Genomic DNA, 18,013 nt, shown 5'->3' on the forward strand with positions numbered 1-18,013 from the left:
AGCTGGGCTTGTTACCCAAACACACATCCTTTCATCCACTACTCTATGCAAATCTTCTACCTCAATGCTAATGTCAAGGATATGCACAAATAGGCAGAAACACAGGTTAATGAAAGGCTCCGTTTCTCATGCGAGCAGCTGAGGTTGTGGCATTATTGCTGTGGCAATGATAAAGGCACCCCTTTGTGGATACATATTGCACAGCCTTTTAGCTTTTCATTTCCAGGCTTTTACTACTTTGGCAATGTAGGATTTGTGTACAGCAACTTTAGCTGCTTCAGTTATGTTCATATATTCCATTTATCGCACTGATGAAAGTGTTCCTTAGAAGAAGAAATGAGAAAAAGAAAATTAGCCACATGTGTAAAACTTTCTATTGCTGGACAGATGTCTCACACAAACATAACTACCTGCAGGAAAGGCTGTAGGCATATCCAGTCCCAAAACAACAGGTTTGCAAATAAAACAATTTATGTGCCTAAAATTGCAATCAAGTCACGCATTTTATCTTCAGCAGCATCAACTTGCATTATTCAAAAGTATTTAGAGAGCTGTGCTGGTGAAAATAAAAGCTTACTGGTAGATCCTCAGGACTATTCAGTCCTGTTGAACTCAAGTCTCCCTATTTGAATAACAGCAATTTCTGCACTAAGTTAATAAAACTAAACACCTGCAAAAGTACTCAGTATTCACAGGACTAGCTAGTACTGCATTTGTATTTCAAGAAAATATAAGAATTGGAACAGGTTTGTTACAAGTACCAGGAGCTTCAGAAAACACAACTGGGTAGCTACAAGAGAGAAGAGAAAAAAAATACACCACTGGGTAACTGGTTCTGTCACAAATACCAAGTACTACACAGGTGACCAATACTGATTGCATAAGACATTTGAAATGGGTCAAACTGCTAAGGGCATTTTGACTTTCTTTGTATTATTTACAGCCTCATTCCTCAAGCAATCTAACATCTTGTTTGCTGTTTTAACTGCAAGGTTTCCTTGAGATCACTACAGTGATAAGCCAGGTCGGCTTCTTGAGTTAACAATTTATTTAGAACCCATGGAATGATGCCCAAGCAGCTTCCACTTCCTTCAGATTTGCTTTACTTTGCAAGAAAGCATTTTATCTTCCCTGCAACAGATAGCAATAAAGTCTGTGGCCACTTGTACCCAAAACACCAAGTCCGTCTGCTCTTGTGCTAACCAGTGATCCAGAAAGTTTTATGGAAATAAACATGGGGAAAACACTAATAACTACTTCTCTCTTCTACTAAGTTGGAGTAAGTGAATGAAGACACCTTAAACTCTTTTAGCGAATGCCGTTGTTTTTATGGGCCTAGAAGGCACTATCAGTAACACTTGATAAGCGTAAGTATTCTCCTGAAATCTGGTACTAAGCTGCAGAATACCGAAGTATGTACACTGAAATGTGTATGCTTCGTTAAAAGGGCTGCTTGTCTAAAAAAGCACATAAAAATGCATAACATAGAGAATGTCTTTTCTAAATGCAGTTTTACCTACAGCATTTTCCAGAGGAGTTCAAAACATGACAAACTTTTAGGCATGAAAGCTGACAAGGGGAAACTGCCAAATGCAACAATTATTACAAATTGTTGCTGATTAAGTTTGGCTCCCTGTGCATAGTTTCCTCAATAATTACATGAGACATACCAGAGTAGACTTTTCCTTTTCTGCACTGGTAGCTTTGCAGCACAAATAAGGCTTTTGCGTGTTACCTGGCCAAAAAGAGTAAAGCTCTCCATGTACATATTGCAACCATAGGCCTAATTCTATCTTAAAACGGTGTTTTTCATTTTTAGAGTGTTTTGATGTCTACAGGCAAGTTAACACCAGCTGAATGCCCCCAAAGGACTGCACAACACAAGCAAAGCGACTCTGCTTCAGCTGCACACAAAAGCACAGGTTTTCTTCCGTGCTGCTTTTCGTCCCGCTGGCAGGACGAACCCTCCCCACCTCCCAAAAGCACTTTGGGGCTTCATCGCCACGGGGCGAGGCGAACACTTTCCTGCGCGGATCCTTCCGGGCCTTGCGGCCTGGCCCGGCCCCCACTGCACTGCCCTCGCCTCCCTCCGCCGGGCCGGCTCAGCCCTGCCCGACCCCGGCCCCGGCCCGGCCCGCGCTACCTCCGGCGGGGCCACCCCGCAAGGGGCTGGGGCGGTGCGGGGCCGAGGCCGCCTTCCCGCCGCGGGGCCGAGGCCGCCGTCCCCTCCGCGGCTACCTGCATGACCACGTCGTTGGGCAGCTGCGCGGCGCGGAAGAGCTCCAGGACGCGCCCGTTGGACGCCACCTTCTTGGTGCTCTCGGTGTCGCAGTAGGAGAAGAGGTCGCAGTAGTAGCGCTGCTCCGCCTCGCTCAGCGTCAGGCCCTCCATCTTACACCGCGCGCGGCGCCGCGTCGCGCTCCCGCCGCCGCCTCCGCCCCGCGGCCAACGGCCCGGCAGCCGGGGGCGGGGGAGAGCGCCGAGCCGCCCGGCGCGGCGGGGAGAGGGACCAGGAGATGGAGGAGGAGGAGGCGGAGGAGGAGGCGGAGGAGGCCGCCGCCGCTCGCCCAGCCAACGGCCGCGCGCGAGCGGCCGCTCACACGTTACCCCCCCGCGCAGCGGCGCCTGCGCCCACCGGCCGCCGAGTGCGCGCGCGCGGCGGGGCGGGGCGGGGCGGGGCGAGGCGAGGCCCCGCCCCCTCCGCGGGACCCGGATGTGCGGCCGCCGGCGCGGGCAGTGGCGGCCGCTGCGGGGCGGCTCCGGGCGCTGAGGGCCGGCGCCCGCCGCCCCGGGTTGGTGTTCCGGGGCCCACGGGGTGATTCGCCCTCCTAGCCGTGCCCGTCCCGAGGGCTGCGCCCTCGAGGCGCTTCCTCTGTCCCCCGTTAGCGCTTCCTGCCCTGCCGCTGCACGGCGCAGCGCAGGAAGGGTCCTGGTAACAACCCCAGGCATCAGCCCAGCAAGGATACACGAGCTCCTGTCTTCAGACAGCTACCAGAGTTACCTTTCTGCTTCTCTCTCCGTGTTTCATTTCCCTGTGCTCTTCCTCAGTGGGAAGACCAACACCCTCAATACAGCACAACTGCAGAGTGTTTGCAAGGTATCTCCGCTCCTGGAGAGAGGCCCCTGTTCCTGACAGTAGTTTAATCTGCGTGGGATGTCTTAGCCTCCTGCGAGGCCCTTGGGAGTACCTGATCTCATTCAAGTCCTGCTGAGATAGCAATCCCTCTCTCTCTTTAATTTAACCTTCTCCCTTCATTCCTTCACCCACATTCCTCCACAGCTCTGCCATTTTCTTTCCAAATGGCTGCTGCTTTTGGTGTCCTCGGCTTAAGCATCTCACCCTTTCCACCATCGGCTCCCATTGCCAAAGTTTGATTGCAGCATTTGTCCCCTATTTAAAGGACACCATTATAATTTAACAGGGAAATGCAAATTGTTTTTCTATAGTAAGTAATACTCTGAACTTAAAGTGGAAATTAATCTTCCATGCTATATTTGAAATACAGCATGCCTTCTTGCTGCCAACTACATTTTCTAGAAGCCACTGAAAAATTACTTGTAGTTAACAGAAAAATATAGATGTTCCCAGAAATGTACTGTTATTAGGTCTTTTGCAGCCCCAGCTGATATTAATGATGAAATCACATATTCTTCATGTTTCTCATTTAGTTAAAGTTCTTCAGTGTAGGCTATATTGAAGAAATTATTATTAGGTTTTTGATTTATTTAGTTGTTACGATTTTATAAACTGAGACAAGAAGGAATTAGCATTGGAGGTCAATTAATTGGAGCCATTGTCACGTATCTCTGTAAGTAACATGAATATAAATAACCCTTCTGCAAGGGCTCAGCCGTGTCCTAGAGCACTGCCAGCCAGGCGGGGTCACCCCCTGTAGGGCCCTGCACTTCCTCCTTCCCCGCTCCTCGCTCCTCCTCTTGCTAGCTCCCTGCAGGACTTCACGGCATCATTTCAGCTGTCTCTTGTCTCCACTGCACGTTTCTGAGTTACATTAACTCCTTCAGATTTGCACTTTCCAGTGCAACTGACCTAAACAATAAAACCACCAATTTCTAGTTCTAGTTTTTTTTTTTTTTTTAGTTAGGGAAAATCTCTATCAGAGCATTCCCTGGAGTTCACACTAGACATGCAAAGAGGGAGGTTTATTGCAAAATGCCCTCCCAACTGCCTTAAGTTACGGTTTAAACACAACAGGAGGAACTTCCTTAGCTTTTTAAGGAAACACACTTTTTATACTCGTTTTAATGCATCTCTTTCTGGTACTTAATTTTACTCTATTTTCTGCAAAGCAACTGTTCAATGACACATTAATATCACAGCAGTTGTTCTTTTAAAGGATCAAAGTCAAAGAAAATCATCGTTGCTGGGCCAAGATTAAGGATCCAGATGGAAGGAAGTACGAAGTTATTTCGCTGCCCATCATAATTTTTAGAATCAGACCAAATTAAACACTAATAAAATGTTATCTTTTAGAAAAGGAATATTTTACAACTTAACATGCAACCATTAACCTTTATGTCAGTTGCTACTAGGAAAAAAAATAACAGAATAAAAACAGATACATTCTAATGTTTTATTAATTTGAGGGAATTGCCAGTTAAAAGACTGTCCAGGTTTAAGTATCTATTATTAGCAGAATCTATTATCTATTAGCAATACCCATTATCTATTATTAGCTATTTTCTAAAAATATAATTAAAAATAAATATAATCACAGGCATTTGTGGAATCTTGTCTTCACAGGGTGAATGGGAGTGCCAAGTCTAGGATCTTCCTGATTCTAATGGGCCTTTGAATTTCTGAGTTCTTGTCAGAGAGTCTTATTGTACTGCCATTACTTGCAGCAAAATTAGTATGTTCAGGTAACTTTTCTATTAGAACACACCGTAAAAGCTTTAAATCTTTTACAGTGTTTGTCTGGGCACCATGTGCATCTTGTACCGCTTTCCCAAAGTTTAGGTGGGCGGCCCAGAGGTTGTTTGTCATTGCTTTCCTACATCCTGTGCATCCTTAGAGCTGTGGAGCAGGTTTTGCGCACTCTGCCCTTGCTTTCCTTTCGCTTGCAACTCACCATGGGTTAGAGGAATTTGTTCTCTTCTGATCCATTAATGGAAAGACAAGTAGTGCTAAGAACGAATGGCAGATGTTTAAAAAATCTGCTTCAGAGCTGCTTTTTTGTTGCTAAATGTTCTTTTCCAAAAGCCACCTTGGGAGGTGGCAAACTTTGTTTCCACACAGAAGAATATTGTGACCATGGCGTTAATGCTTACAAATCAAACTAGTCCCTGTTCTGCTCTTTTAAAAGCCACCTGCATTCCTGTCATATTAATTCCTATCACATGTAAGATCAACATTTTTAATTTTAATTATAGTCAATATTTTATAGACACTTATGCCTATAATTCTGTAAATGTCTCCATGTGTATTCTGCGTGTTATACCTTGTGACTTTTTTTTTTTTTCATCCTTGATATTTACACTCTTACGGTTTTGGTAAACTACCAAAAGACCAGTTTTGGGTCCGTTTAGTCCTACTGGTGATTTTAGTCTTCTATGGAATACCTTCCATATTTCAAAAAAACATATCCTACTCTTTAGATTGTTTTTTCCTCAAAATAATGTCCCACTTTTTAGTCTGTTTTCAATGGCGGATGGAAAAATTCTTTCCACATTGAGCTACGCAGCAGACAGTAACAAAAAGGAGAGTATTATTTTTCTTTTGTACAGAGAGCCCCTTTGCAAGGAGTGTTCAGCAAGTAAACAGTGGATCTAAAGCAATATAGTTACCAAAATGTGGTCATTCTGGTCCTTTCTGCATCTCTGTTCCAGCGCATCCCATACGGGAATATAACTTCTCTATCAACAGCCTCTATAGCATTAAAATATGTATGGGATCCTAGTTCTACATTATCTGTGGAGCATATATATAAAAAAAAGTGTAAATTATTGCAGTGGAAGGGGAATAATAGTTCCCATATCAGGTACCATTGCACCCGCTCAGTTTTCCCCTAAGCTTTTAATTCACATATATCTACCATCAAACAGTTGCACACATTTCAGAACTTGACTCCTTTTATCTTTAATCCAAATATTTCATTTGATTGAAGGCAGCAAGCAGTCAAATGAAAGCCTTTAAAAGAAAACTTGTTTTTTATTAAAAAAAAAAAAGAGTGAAACCCTTTTTTCCTTTTATGCTTTTGGTGGATTTCTCTATGAGAATTCCTTTCTGCATCTGACCAGGGAGGGGGTACCCGGCCTTGCCCAAGCGGGGGTGTGTTCGGTAGGTCCAAGGGAGGAATTCCTCCTTCAGAGGATGAACGGAGCGTGACTTCCCGGGTTCATCTATGGACCTCGCAGGTCTGAGCTGCTACACAAACCCCGCTCCTATTAGGATTTTACAACTCTTGTTTCTTCTGAAAGGAAGTCACCTGCTTGCCTCTCGTTTTTAAATTAGCCTCTTATAGAAGTAAAAACTCCTCTTAGAGCCTTCCAGCATGGGACTACAAATGCACCTGGTCCTGCTGCTGTATTTATTTACAGATTATTCACAACAGTGTCTACATCCTCTTTTATAAATGCATCCTTTATTTCTAATTTAGTAGTGATAGGCGGGTAATATAGTTTAACTTTTATTTTTTGGCATTGTCTAACATACATTGTTCTTTTTATTTTTTTTTAATTTTTGATAACAACTGCCTTGAAATATGATAACCTTATATTCAAATAACTTCTTTATAATCCATTTCCTTATTTTTGTACCCTAACGTTCATCCCTAACATTTACATTACTGAAGTACCAGCTAGTCCAAACATGTTCCTCTACAGCCTTCATTATTAATGTAGTTCCCGTCTCCCTGGATTCTTAGCAATTCTCATTGTTCTCATACTTTTTTCCCCTTTCCTCTCTCCCCTTGACCGTGGCAGTGGGCTCTAACTTGCTGATGGAAGAGGATGTTATCCCTTCCTTGCCTGAATAACCATCTCCATCTGGAAGGGCTGTTAATGGCTACTTCAGGAAACTTCTGTCACAGTACTGGATTTGTCAGAAATTGGTTGCTGGGTAGGAAGAACTGCTGAAAGCTAAATTTCAGATCTCTATTTATAGTTTGCCATATATACTCTTCCTTTTCCTACTGTTTGCTTTGAGCCATATCAAATTATTTTTTCTTTCCATTTCATTTATATTTAAGTTTCCATCCTACCATTTTCCCCTGTTTTTAGTTAAAAACAGGTACTCATGGATTTTAATTCCTCTGTTTCTTCTTTCCTTTTACATCTTTCTCCCTCACACTCTTAATATAATCCTCTTAAATCCATAATCTTGGTATTTATATTCCCAACTTTTCCCTGCAGTTTGGTATTTTTCTCTTCTGGATTCATCAGCTTGTTATTTTATAGTGTGATTCTGCCTCTCACTCAGAATTTGAATCAGCCTGTATTTTTAAATGTTTTCCATTAATATCAGTTTCCCCCAAACTTTAATGTGTTCCTTTTTCTCCTGATGGTGTGGGCTGTTCTGGATGTCTTAAGAGAAATAAAATGTAACCCTCTGTCTTGTATTTATTTAAGATAGCAATAATCTAGTCTATTTCTTTTCTTTCAGCCTTCTAGATCTAAACCACCCCAATCTTCTTTCAAATCTGCTTCTTTTGTTAAAAGCAATGCTGTTTTAATGGCATTTCCCTGATGTTTGAGCCAAGGATAGGAGGGAGATTAAAAATGCTAAATGCTCAACTGATGATGAGGGAACCTAATATATTAAGGCTTATATACACATAGCTTTGCTTTAATATATTTTAGAGAATCTCTCTTCCTTGCATTTTCTCATTTTTTAACAGCCAGGCCCCTGACACGTTGAAGTTCCTCACTCATCTCCATGTCCCCACGTAGTACAGCTTTGCAATTACATTCATCTACCTGAAAGCAAAACTTTAAAAGATGACAGTAGCTGCATTGTACCACCATTCCTGTTCAAAGAAAATCTATTCTTTTGAGTTTGACAATAACATATATACTACAAACCTAGATTTGAAACTTCTTCTATTTGCACTAAGTGACTCAAGAGGTCAGAAAAGGAAGATGCAATTTTCCTGTCAGTGTATAAAGCATTCCGCAAGCAAAGCTCTTACCATCCAAACCTCATACTAAATTTGACAGTTAACAAATTCTAATGATAATCCTGTAATGTAAAATCAATAAACACTAGTTGAACTGAAACTATTGCTTGATCAGAATAGAAATATACTTAATACACATTTGAACGGTCTAAAGAAATTACATTTCTTAATTTTGAAATACCACATTCTGTTCCAGGCATTTGAGAAGGACTGTATTTGATAAAATGGGTGCTAAGTCTACAGAGCTAAGGCTCTCTGCATTTAAGTAGGATTATTATCAAGTACTTCGTCTCGTTCTGTGCCTTGTATGAAATAGTTCTGATCTTAGAGTTAAAATAGAGCTAAAACGGAGGTAAAATGTGCACTAGCTGGCTGGAATGAATATATATGCATAAATACAGGAAGACAATTATATCTTTTGTTATGCACACATTTCCTTATACAACTGTCAGTTTGTACGTCTGCATGCTCTTCCCACCAAAGTCCTTGGACACGATTTGTGTCTGTGACAAGGGAGAGAGAACAGCCCGAGTGCGTGAAGTACATCTCTCTCTTCCTGGACAGTACAATAAGAGATGAAGAAAAGCAGCTCTTTGCATCATTATTCTTCCCATGTGTCTCTTCTTTCAGGCTAAGGGCTTTTTGGCTCTTTTACAGAGAAAATAATTTCATTAGGAAGGAATTGCAATGTATAGTTACCTCTTTGATTGAAAGGTTTGAGCTTTCTGAACTGGTATCTGTTCTCTGCTCCACAATAGATCAAACTACTATTGTGATAAAAGGCAATGCTGATTCTTTATAGGGATCCAAGTGCTGCTCTTATCTGGCTAAGATGGCAATCTAGCGCTTTCAGTTTGAAGAGATGCCAAAAAGTAGCAGGCTCTTCTCTCCTTCACAGAGCAGAGGGAGATGGACTGGTACGGCTCTACACAGCTGGCTTTGGAAAATGTCTTTGTAGCTTTAACTTGTTTTTATAGGTCTCTTACAAATGGCTGGGAGATTGAGGAAGGCAAAGCCTAGCATGCCCACTGCAGTTATTTTGCGGTAGATCTTGTACCAACAGAAGAAATAGCGGAGCGGGGCGCGCAGGGAGCAGGCAGCGAACTCGCACTCGCTTTTGCTCATCTTCTGTCACCATTCCCAGCTGAGTAAGGGCAGGAATTTCTTATGGCATTTCCCAGTTCACTCTAGTGAGAATTCCTATAAGCCTGGCAAAAAGCTTAGGACTAGGGTAACCAGAGAGTTGGCCAAATATGCTTCGTAACTCAGACCTTGGTCTTGTTTAGGTTTGGTCACTATACTCCAGCCATTCAAATGGTTGGAGACTTGGAAAAAACAACAGAGAGGAAATAACCTAAAACATTGTTCAGCAAGATTTTATGGAAAGGGTATGTATTTGTACACTTTAAGCTTATTAACTTGGAAGAGAGAGATTTTAAATGAGCTACATTATTTTAGCTAAAATAAAAACAGAAGCAGCAGCTATCTTTGACAATGCATTACGCAGCCTTTTTATCAAAAGAAGACTCTTTTGACATCATCTGTGTGGTACAAGAGCAACTTATAGATTATTAGATGTCTAAATACATTAACAAGAGATGACGGACTCAGAGTGGCAGCACTTTGCTTTTCCAAATGAGGTATAGTTAAAAAGGAGGCAGGAAACTCAAAGAACAATAGGTCTAGTCCCATTTTCATTTTGTCTTTTTATAGAGATCTTGAAGGAAGTGAAACGGCTCTGTTTCCTCACATCTGACCTGTGAGAAAAATGGCCTGGGCAGTCAGTTGTTAGCTTGGGAACACATACTAGTTATATTTCCCAGTACTGAAATAAAGGATGTGTATTCCTTAGAAAGTAGGTGAATGAGTGAAAAAGAGTCTACACTTCTACTAGTGAAACGTTAAATTTATCACCTTCTGTTTGCCTCTGTGACGGAAACACAAAGGCAGTCAAAGCAGTAGTGACTCATTAACTGACATACCAAGTCTTATTAATGACTATTTACTTCTGTAAGAAGTCATTAATACTGAGATTATTTGTCCATTTGCTTAAGGAATTGTTGGTAAATCCATAAAATGGGATCATTGATATACCCTTGTTACTTTGCATTACCAGTTATGTATCTCTCAATCCATAACTGTAACCCAAGAGTTTTTACTGTGTTTGTATGTCTTTGGCTATTTAAAGTTAAATGTCATCTCCAAGCTAGTTATTGTAGCTCTCTCTATGGTGGTGCACATCCAAAGGTAAGGCCTTACCTCCTGAAAGTCCTCACCGTCTCATCGCTCTTCTTTACTAGAGAGACATAATCATACTTATTACAACGTTAGGTAGCTAACTTAAATCCCCGTACTTTTAGGTAGCTAAAATTTGGTGAGATGAGCATTAATACAGATGTGTGCACAGGTTATAAAACTTGAAAGCCCGTTTGAAAACTAAAAATCTTTCAATTCCTACCCCAAACCTTAGAGACTGCACTGGGGCAAATGCTTCTCAAATGCCTGTTGACTTTTCAGGAAGGTTGCTAGAGGTCTGCACGGTGCTCTCTACACAGCTCGCAGTAATCCTGTTCTCCAGCACCTATGAATGAACAGCTTTCCGTGGCCGATGCACATCGCAGTGCAGTGCTGGCCATTTTAAAGAGTGTTTCATCGTCGGCCTTTGTTCTGAAAGATGCGCTGAGAAAATTCCATCTGAGACACCGGGAACCTTCCAAAAGATGAGAGCACTAAAGGGCACAACCCTTCCTTTTGAGGAAAAGTGAGTGGTGAGTTGCTAACTGCCCTGTCTCTTCAGCTCCTTCTCTCCTTTGCTTCTCCTGGCAGGTGAAATAATCACTCAGCAGGGGGAAAGGGAAAGTTGGCTTGCTGCAGTCCTTGGCGCTGCATCCCTTCCCAGTGCTGGAGAGAATCCACCCACCACTTCATTTAGTGCTCAGCTCCCTGTTGCAGAGAATTTTTTTGTGTGTATGTTTTCTTCCACCTCTTGGAGCTCTGTGAACTCTCTCTCCTGGGTCCAGGTATGTCACTATGTTAGATAACCAAAAATAAGTACCTTGTCTGTTGTTTGTTTGTTTGTTGTTTTTTTCCCTCCATTTTAAGATCTCACCTTCCCTTAACAATCCTGTGAGGAGGATGCCTAGGAGGACTTCCTCTGTAACCCATCCCCAACACTGTACGTGTGCCCACATGTACTTCTTCTCTTTGATGTACATACATACTGTGCTTAAATAGTTGGCAAGTTCCTCATGCTACGCTGTCTTTCTTTACTTAGTCCATGATGCAACTGTCTAAAGAAAAAATAGCATTACCTTTTTTTTTTTCTTTTTCCTGATAGTACTGCATTCACATGGCTATTTATGTTTCCTAGAGCAGAAATGATCTTAGATTTAGTTTCTAGATTCATCAGTGAAACCTTATAGATTCTGTCAAATTTACAGACCATCAGAAGCATACTCTCACGTAATCTAGTATTATTTTATACGCTTCCACTAGAGTCAAATAGAAATAAACTTTTTAAATAGGATAATAGCCTGTTTTCTAATAGCGGAAGGATGTTGAAGCTGGTCTAAACTTGCATTAGAACAACTTGGATTCAGAGGAAGTGCTTTGGGAAGTTTCTCTAACAGTTTACAAAGAAAAGAAAAACTTGTCTTCATGCAAGACAGCTTTTGCGCTTTCCTTCTATAAATATATGAGAAGTGCGATTCATTTGTCCTATTTTTGTGCCAACACATTTTTCAAATAACACCAATGCCACAATGACTTGAGAGGTTTATTATTTCTATACTTAAATAAATCAGCATGTAGCAGAGTTAGGTAGGCTACTGAAACTCAGAAAGATAGACAGTTGCGCTCAATTTTCTAAATTGTGTTTTAAATCTAAGCTTTTCTTATTTTTTCTATATTTATTAGATCCAAATCTAGTCACCAGACACACCAGAGATGCTTGGACAAAGTTGCCTTGAAGAAAAATGAAAAAGGTGAGACTTAAACCCAGAAGTTTTGGATCCACAATTGCAATTAACTTCACAGATGGAAAATTCACGAAATTCCATGAAACTTAGATGAAGAAGAAAATTGGCACATCATTTATAATCAAATAGCAAGGTATGTTCAACAGTGTGAATTTGATATACATCCCTAGTAGATGTGATCCTAGTAGTCAAATGACTACTACTTGAAATCAGCATGCAGCTTGACCTTCAGCACCTTGGCAGAAATTATTTATAGGAGTATCAGGTCAATAAATGAGACCATTAGGAGTGCTCTGTGGGCAGCCACATTTGGAATCTTATCCTTGTCCTGTGCTGTAGCTTCCAACAGCAGGAAATCCAATGAATTAGCATCAAAAGACTTGCAGCAACACCACCAGTGAAATTAGTAAATTCAATCAGTTAAGTACTTGCAACTCATTTCGATTTCAGATCTGGTCTTGCAGCTTGGAGACAGAAAAGAATTCTTAAAAGGCAGTTTACGTAAAATTTTGAGCCTACAAATATATTTCCTCATAAGCAGGAACCAATAACATGCTCTTGTACTTGACTTCAAAATATAATGCAATTTCTAAGATTATCAGCTTTAAATGATCTAGTATCTTACACCTTTAAGCACAATTTTTGAGCTGGGAGCCTGGAATGTAGACTATCAAAGTTAAATTTGAACAAAAGAATTGGCTGTTTACTTCTAAAAGTGATGCTCCTAATCAGCATCATTGCATTAAATGATTATTGGCTCCCATTACTTCAGTGACAGAGGAAATTTTCTTGTGCTTTTTCCCAAGCATCAGCTTCTCAGATTTCTCTGAACGAAGTTTTCATGGCCAGCAGGAGGTATTGACATTTCACTAAAAAAAAAGAATTCATGTAATGATTTTTGCCATGACCAGACTTCATCTGTTAAATAAATGCATCCTGACAAATGTCAATCCACAGTTCTATTTCAATAAAATTTTCCTTCAGGAAATGATTTGATGTACTTCTGTCACGAGTCATTATTAATGCTTGAGCTTTAGGAAGGAAATTTATATGAAACTAATATATAAAGATATTACACCCAGAGCAGTATTTGAAGTAGATGTGAATAGTAATTCTGTATTAATGTAACTGTCATCTCTGTTACTACTAGTTGACAACTTTATGCAGAGACAGTTTTGTTGGTCTTCTGGAAAAGTCCCCAAAGTGTCAGTTAGTGTATGTGTAAGTATAGAGGGAAGAGGAAGGTGATTTTTTTCAGGACACAGGCTAGACATTAGGACAGAGGGACTGGCACATCAGTTGTAAACCTACAAACCTACAATCAACTAAATCTGTCCATCAGGAGATGGGCTGCCATGGGCTGAAAATGCAGATTCCTTGTGTGAGAATGTGTCCTGTTTTTCTCTTAAATACTCAGCTGTTAAAGAATACCATAAAACAGATTAAATACAATCAGCCATTTAAATATTTTTTTTGTCTTCCCAAACTTTCTGATACTCTGCTGTCTCCACATGCAACTGTATGTACCCTTTGCTTCACAATTTCTTATATAGAAAAGCATCACCCGAGCTCAAAATATACTCCCTGTTAATTCTGACTTTGTGTATATTTAGAGAGGTTTTAAGTTCAGTTTTACAATGTTCATGTGACCATAATCAGACATGTTAGGGTTACCCTTTAGTTCTTTTTAAATTTTTTCATGTATGACTAACACTATGGACCCAATCTTTTAGCCTGTAGAATATTCCTGGGATTTCACAGATGGGCTTAGACTGGGTTAGGTGAAGAGCAAGTCATTTTGGTGATTATCATCAAGATTTTAAGGACTCCTCTTTAAGTGTAGCAAAGATCTACACGCTTAATTTAAGGAGAAGAGGTGTTACATTGTTTGAAGCATTTAGAGAGGATCGTAAGAAGAGTAGAGTTGCCCTGAGGTAATTTCTGAAACAAGAAACAAACAGGTGAGTAACAGCCTAAGTGAATCACTCCATCTAACTCAATGGATGTATTCATTCAAGTGCCAAGACTGTCAGCAGTTGCTCTGTATTTACAGTGTCTCTTGTTCTAACACTGGCCAGTCATGTTTGGTTTTACACTAAAAAGAAAAAAGCCCTATATTTTGTTAGGTTACTTTTCCAGCTCACTGAAAGAGAGAAAAGAAAAAAAAAATCTCCTTATAGGAAAAGCTAGAGCCAACCTGGTGCTGTTTTCCTGGCTGCCTGGCTTGTCCCAAATAATAGCTTTTTCTTCTTCTGACTGCCTCTAACAGCCATACTTGCTGAATATTGTTTATTTCCCTCAGATTTCTATGACACCACTGACTTGCTGACCTGCTCACTTTCTCATTGCAGCCAGTGACCCTGTCTTGTTCCAAGAAAAAGCGTCTCAGCGGCCACTTTTTCTGTGGTGTTACAAAGCCCATGGGAGCTAGGAAAACAGTAGATCTTCCATCACCTGCAATCTTTAAATTATACAAAGACATATTTTTAAACCTTGTTTTCCTCTGGGCTGAAGTTGCTTTGCTACTTCATGTTGGATCCCAAGCGGGTAGCACAGTAAAGCACCCAGCCATGCTGAGAAGTGACTCCTGGGAGGCCACTGCACAGGCAGGTGACGCTCCACAAGACACACGGTCACATTCCTGCTCGAATCTCTCCGGATGTGGAGACAGGCCGGAGAACCTGCGGCACTTGCAGCAGGAGCGAGTTGCCAGTGTTCAAGCAAAGGGATGCGAGGCAGACACGTGCAGCAGGAACTAACGTCTACTAAATCAAGAGCACTGTCAAAGATGTATTGAAAGAACAAGGCGGGGTCTGGATTAGATAAGAAGGCAGATGAGATGGTCTCTTCCAGCACAAAAATCTGCAAATCACAGTGGCAGTTCTAGTGCTGTTTTAGCTAGTAAGAATCTCCACAGAAAACTTTGTGGTATATATGTGGGTGCCCACCCACAAGCACACATAACGAAACAAACCCTTAAGAGCGTACTATTGTGCAAAATAGGAACAGCCTAGTTTATTATTTATTATCAAGATAATAAAAGCAGAGCAAGAATACTTAGCTGATGTATGCTGGAAAACAGGAAAAAGAATGGCCACTGACTTGCAAAAGACCTTGCAAAATTCTTCTACCTGCTCTTTTCAGGTGCACTGCATGCCTGTCTGGAGAAACCTGCTACAGCAAATTTGTTTGCACGTTTACTGTAAACACTAAATGTGTTTACAAAGCTAATCTTTCAGAGGATAAGAAGACAGGCTCTAGTCTGAATCAGTAAGAGGCTGAAAGGCAGAAGGGGATGAAGGGATGAAGCTGACTGGGAGTTTGCACAAAGGATAGAGGCTGCCAGAGGGCTCTTCGGAGGATCTGTGTTGGGACCTGTGTTATTCCAATGCCATCACTGACAGGGGGAAAAAAGGTGACAAAGTCTGTGAATGGTTCTATTTCAGATCATCAGAGACTATCCTTACACTTGATATTTGCACAAGAAAATAGGTGGTGCTGAAAAATGCAAAATAATGTGCTGGGAAGAAAATAATCCTAATTATATATAACAGAAAAATGAATTGCTACCACTTAGAAAGGAGGTTTTGAAATCATCGTGGACAGTGCTCAGCAGTTTGCAGAAAGGCGAGTAGAATATTGGGAATTATTAGGAGTGAAAACAAAACAAAAAACATCATTATGCAATTTTATATGCCACACCTATGTGCTGAATAATGCTGACAGTCCTAATAATACAGTTTCAAAAAGAACCTGGGACAATTTGAAAAATTACGAAGAACAATAAAAAGGATCAGCAACATGCATTGGCATTCATCTTATGGGAGATTAAATAAAACCAGGGTTCTTCAGCTTACCAAAGAGATGGGTGACTGCAGCGCTATAGTCATGGACATGATGGAGAACAGTGAAGACAAACGCAGGATACGGGAAAAAGGAAACAATGAATTCTTAGGAAATCGACGTTAAAAAATAAGCAAAACAAACTACTTTTTACACATAGTTCCATAAAATAATTATGCAATTGAAGACATCAAGACGTGTAAGCAGGTTAAAGAAGGAACTAGACAAATTCACAGACGAATGCCCACCTGTGACTTTTAAATGTGATGATTTGGGTGTAATTTCTTAGGAACTCCCTAGTCTAATCCAGTAAGTGCCAGCAGGAGCCTCTCCTTAGCTAGCAGAGAACACCTGGGGATCAACTGCTGGTTTCCCTGTTTATTATACCCTTTCTCCAAATGCCTACTCCTCAGTGCTGGAGGCACAATATTGGGTTAAATGGATGTTTGATTGTATCCAGTATGTCTGCTTTTGTGTTCTCCACCCATATTTTTAAATCCTGTGTTGCATAATTCCTCTTTTCTTTTTGTAAAGCATTAAACTATGTAAAACTGTATTTGGGGGAGATGGTAACGATATGAGAGATCAGTGATGGTCAAATGAGAGCAGTCATTTCAAAGCAGAATTTCCTTAATGGAGAACACAAATGCAATAAGGAGAATTTAAATTATTATCATAATTAAATTATGATGACCTATTAAACATATGATCTCCTTATCTGTTTTGTGTGCTCCTGTGTCCTGTTTTTTTCTATTTTTTTTTAAAAAAAAGCAGAAAAACAGAACAGAACAGAAAATCACCAATTTTTCGTTATTTGATGCCCCTGTAATGATGCAATCAGCCATCTACCCCTCACACTCCCCAGCCCGTTTGGGTACTCGGGCAGAATGGCTGCTGCTCTGATTGTCATGGCAACAGATGCTTTTGATTACTGATTTACCTAGAATTATCTTAGCATTACATGACAAGGAAGGGACACGAAAGAAATAGTAAGGCAAGCGTGTTGTGTTTCGATAATCTTCTGACATGCTCCCAGGGAGCAGTATTTGGGATACATTGCACTGTTTCCAAGAAACAGATTTTTTAAAATGTTTTTTAATTCCTCAAAAAGGGTTAAATGAAAGTAAGAACTTACAGATCTTTGTTTTTCTTTCTCATATGTATTACAGTTTATATGTTTGTTATAAATTATGGCTATGATTCAAAACAGACTTTGAAAACATTTCTAGCATAAATTTCATAATAATACTTTTGGCCTGAAAAAGTCCCGAACTATTACTCCATCAAACAGAAATCATCTGTGATAACCATTACATTACCCAGAATGAAGGACTACGTTAATTGTGCAGATGTAATGCTGTTCTGATGATTAAGAAATCTAGAGTACTTATGTAACTCAACTGAAAGCATGCTCTTAACCACAAAGTCAGAAAAATAGCACCTTTATTCTATTCTATACTGCTGAATAACTGGAGTACTTCCCACATTTGCTATCATAGTAATTCGATTCAGTTTTAAAAACTTTATCTTGGTTTCTCCTTAAAGATCTACACATTTTAATATAGTATTCAATATAATGTTGGCAACAAAACGGAGATCTCATGAAAAGCAGTATGGTGTAACATAAATATGTTCTCATATGCACAGTTATAACACTCTTCAGATAGTACATTTTTTCCAGAATTCTCTCCTCCTCTTTTATTCAGTTCAGCTTAATTTTGTTGTTGTTTTTGCAATATACTAGTGAAAACAGAATGGAATGGCAGCTCACAAACCGCGCAAGGCCACCCAGTGACATGGTTTGAGATGGTACTCGGAGAGCGTGAGACCCTCCTTTCTCTTCCTGAACTGCTCTCCTGTTCACTACAAGTCTCTGCAACAAGTAAGGTGAATTGCCTCCTGGGGACGAGGCAGTTTTGCGGGCTTCTTTCCTGCTAGCACAGCTGGCTACTGCCTACGCTCTGAGTGACAAGACAGAGGCCCAGCTACACAGATTCCCCCTTTCTCACTCATTAGACGGAAGCTGGCTCTGCTTCTGGAAGGAAAAGGCCTCCGTGG

The 18,013-nt window shown here is 40.7% G+C and overlaps 1 protein-coding gene across 5 annotated transcripts in view; it reads right to left on the reverse strand.

Moving 5' to 3' along the window:
• REPS1 (RALBP1 associated Eps domain containing 1) overlaps positions 1-2,427 on the reverse strand; it is a 57,066-nt gene extending 54,639 nt beyond the window's left edge. For all 5 annotated transcript variants that reach the window (XM_088529691.1, XM_088529690.1, XM_088529689.1 and 2 more), the window contains exon 1: positions 2,239-2,427. In XM_088529691.1, coding sequence (XP_088385817.1) covers positions 2,239-2,391 — 153 coding nt within the window. In that variant the 5' untranslated portion in view covers positions 2,392-2,427. The remainder of the gene's footprint in view (positions 1-2,238) is intronic.
• Positions 2,428-18,013: the final 15,586 nt, after the last annotated feature.

Source organism: Tinamus guttatus, unplaced genomic scaffold, assembly GCF_059628265.1.
Source record: "Tinamus guttatus ecotype Peru unplaced genomic scaffold, ASM5962826v1 Tinamus_guttatus_pri_ptg000336l, whole genome shotgun sequence".
NCBI lineage: Eukaryota > Metazoa > Chordata > Aves > Tinamiformes > Tinamidae > Tinamus > Tinamus guttatus.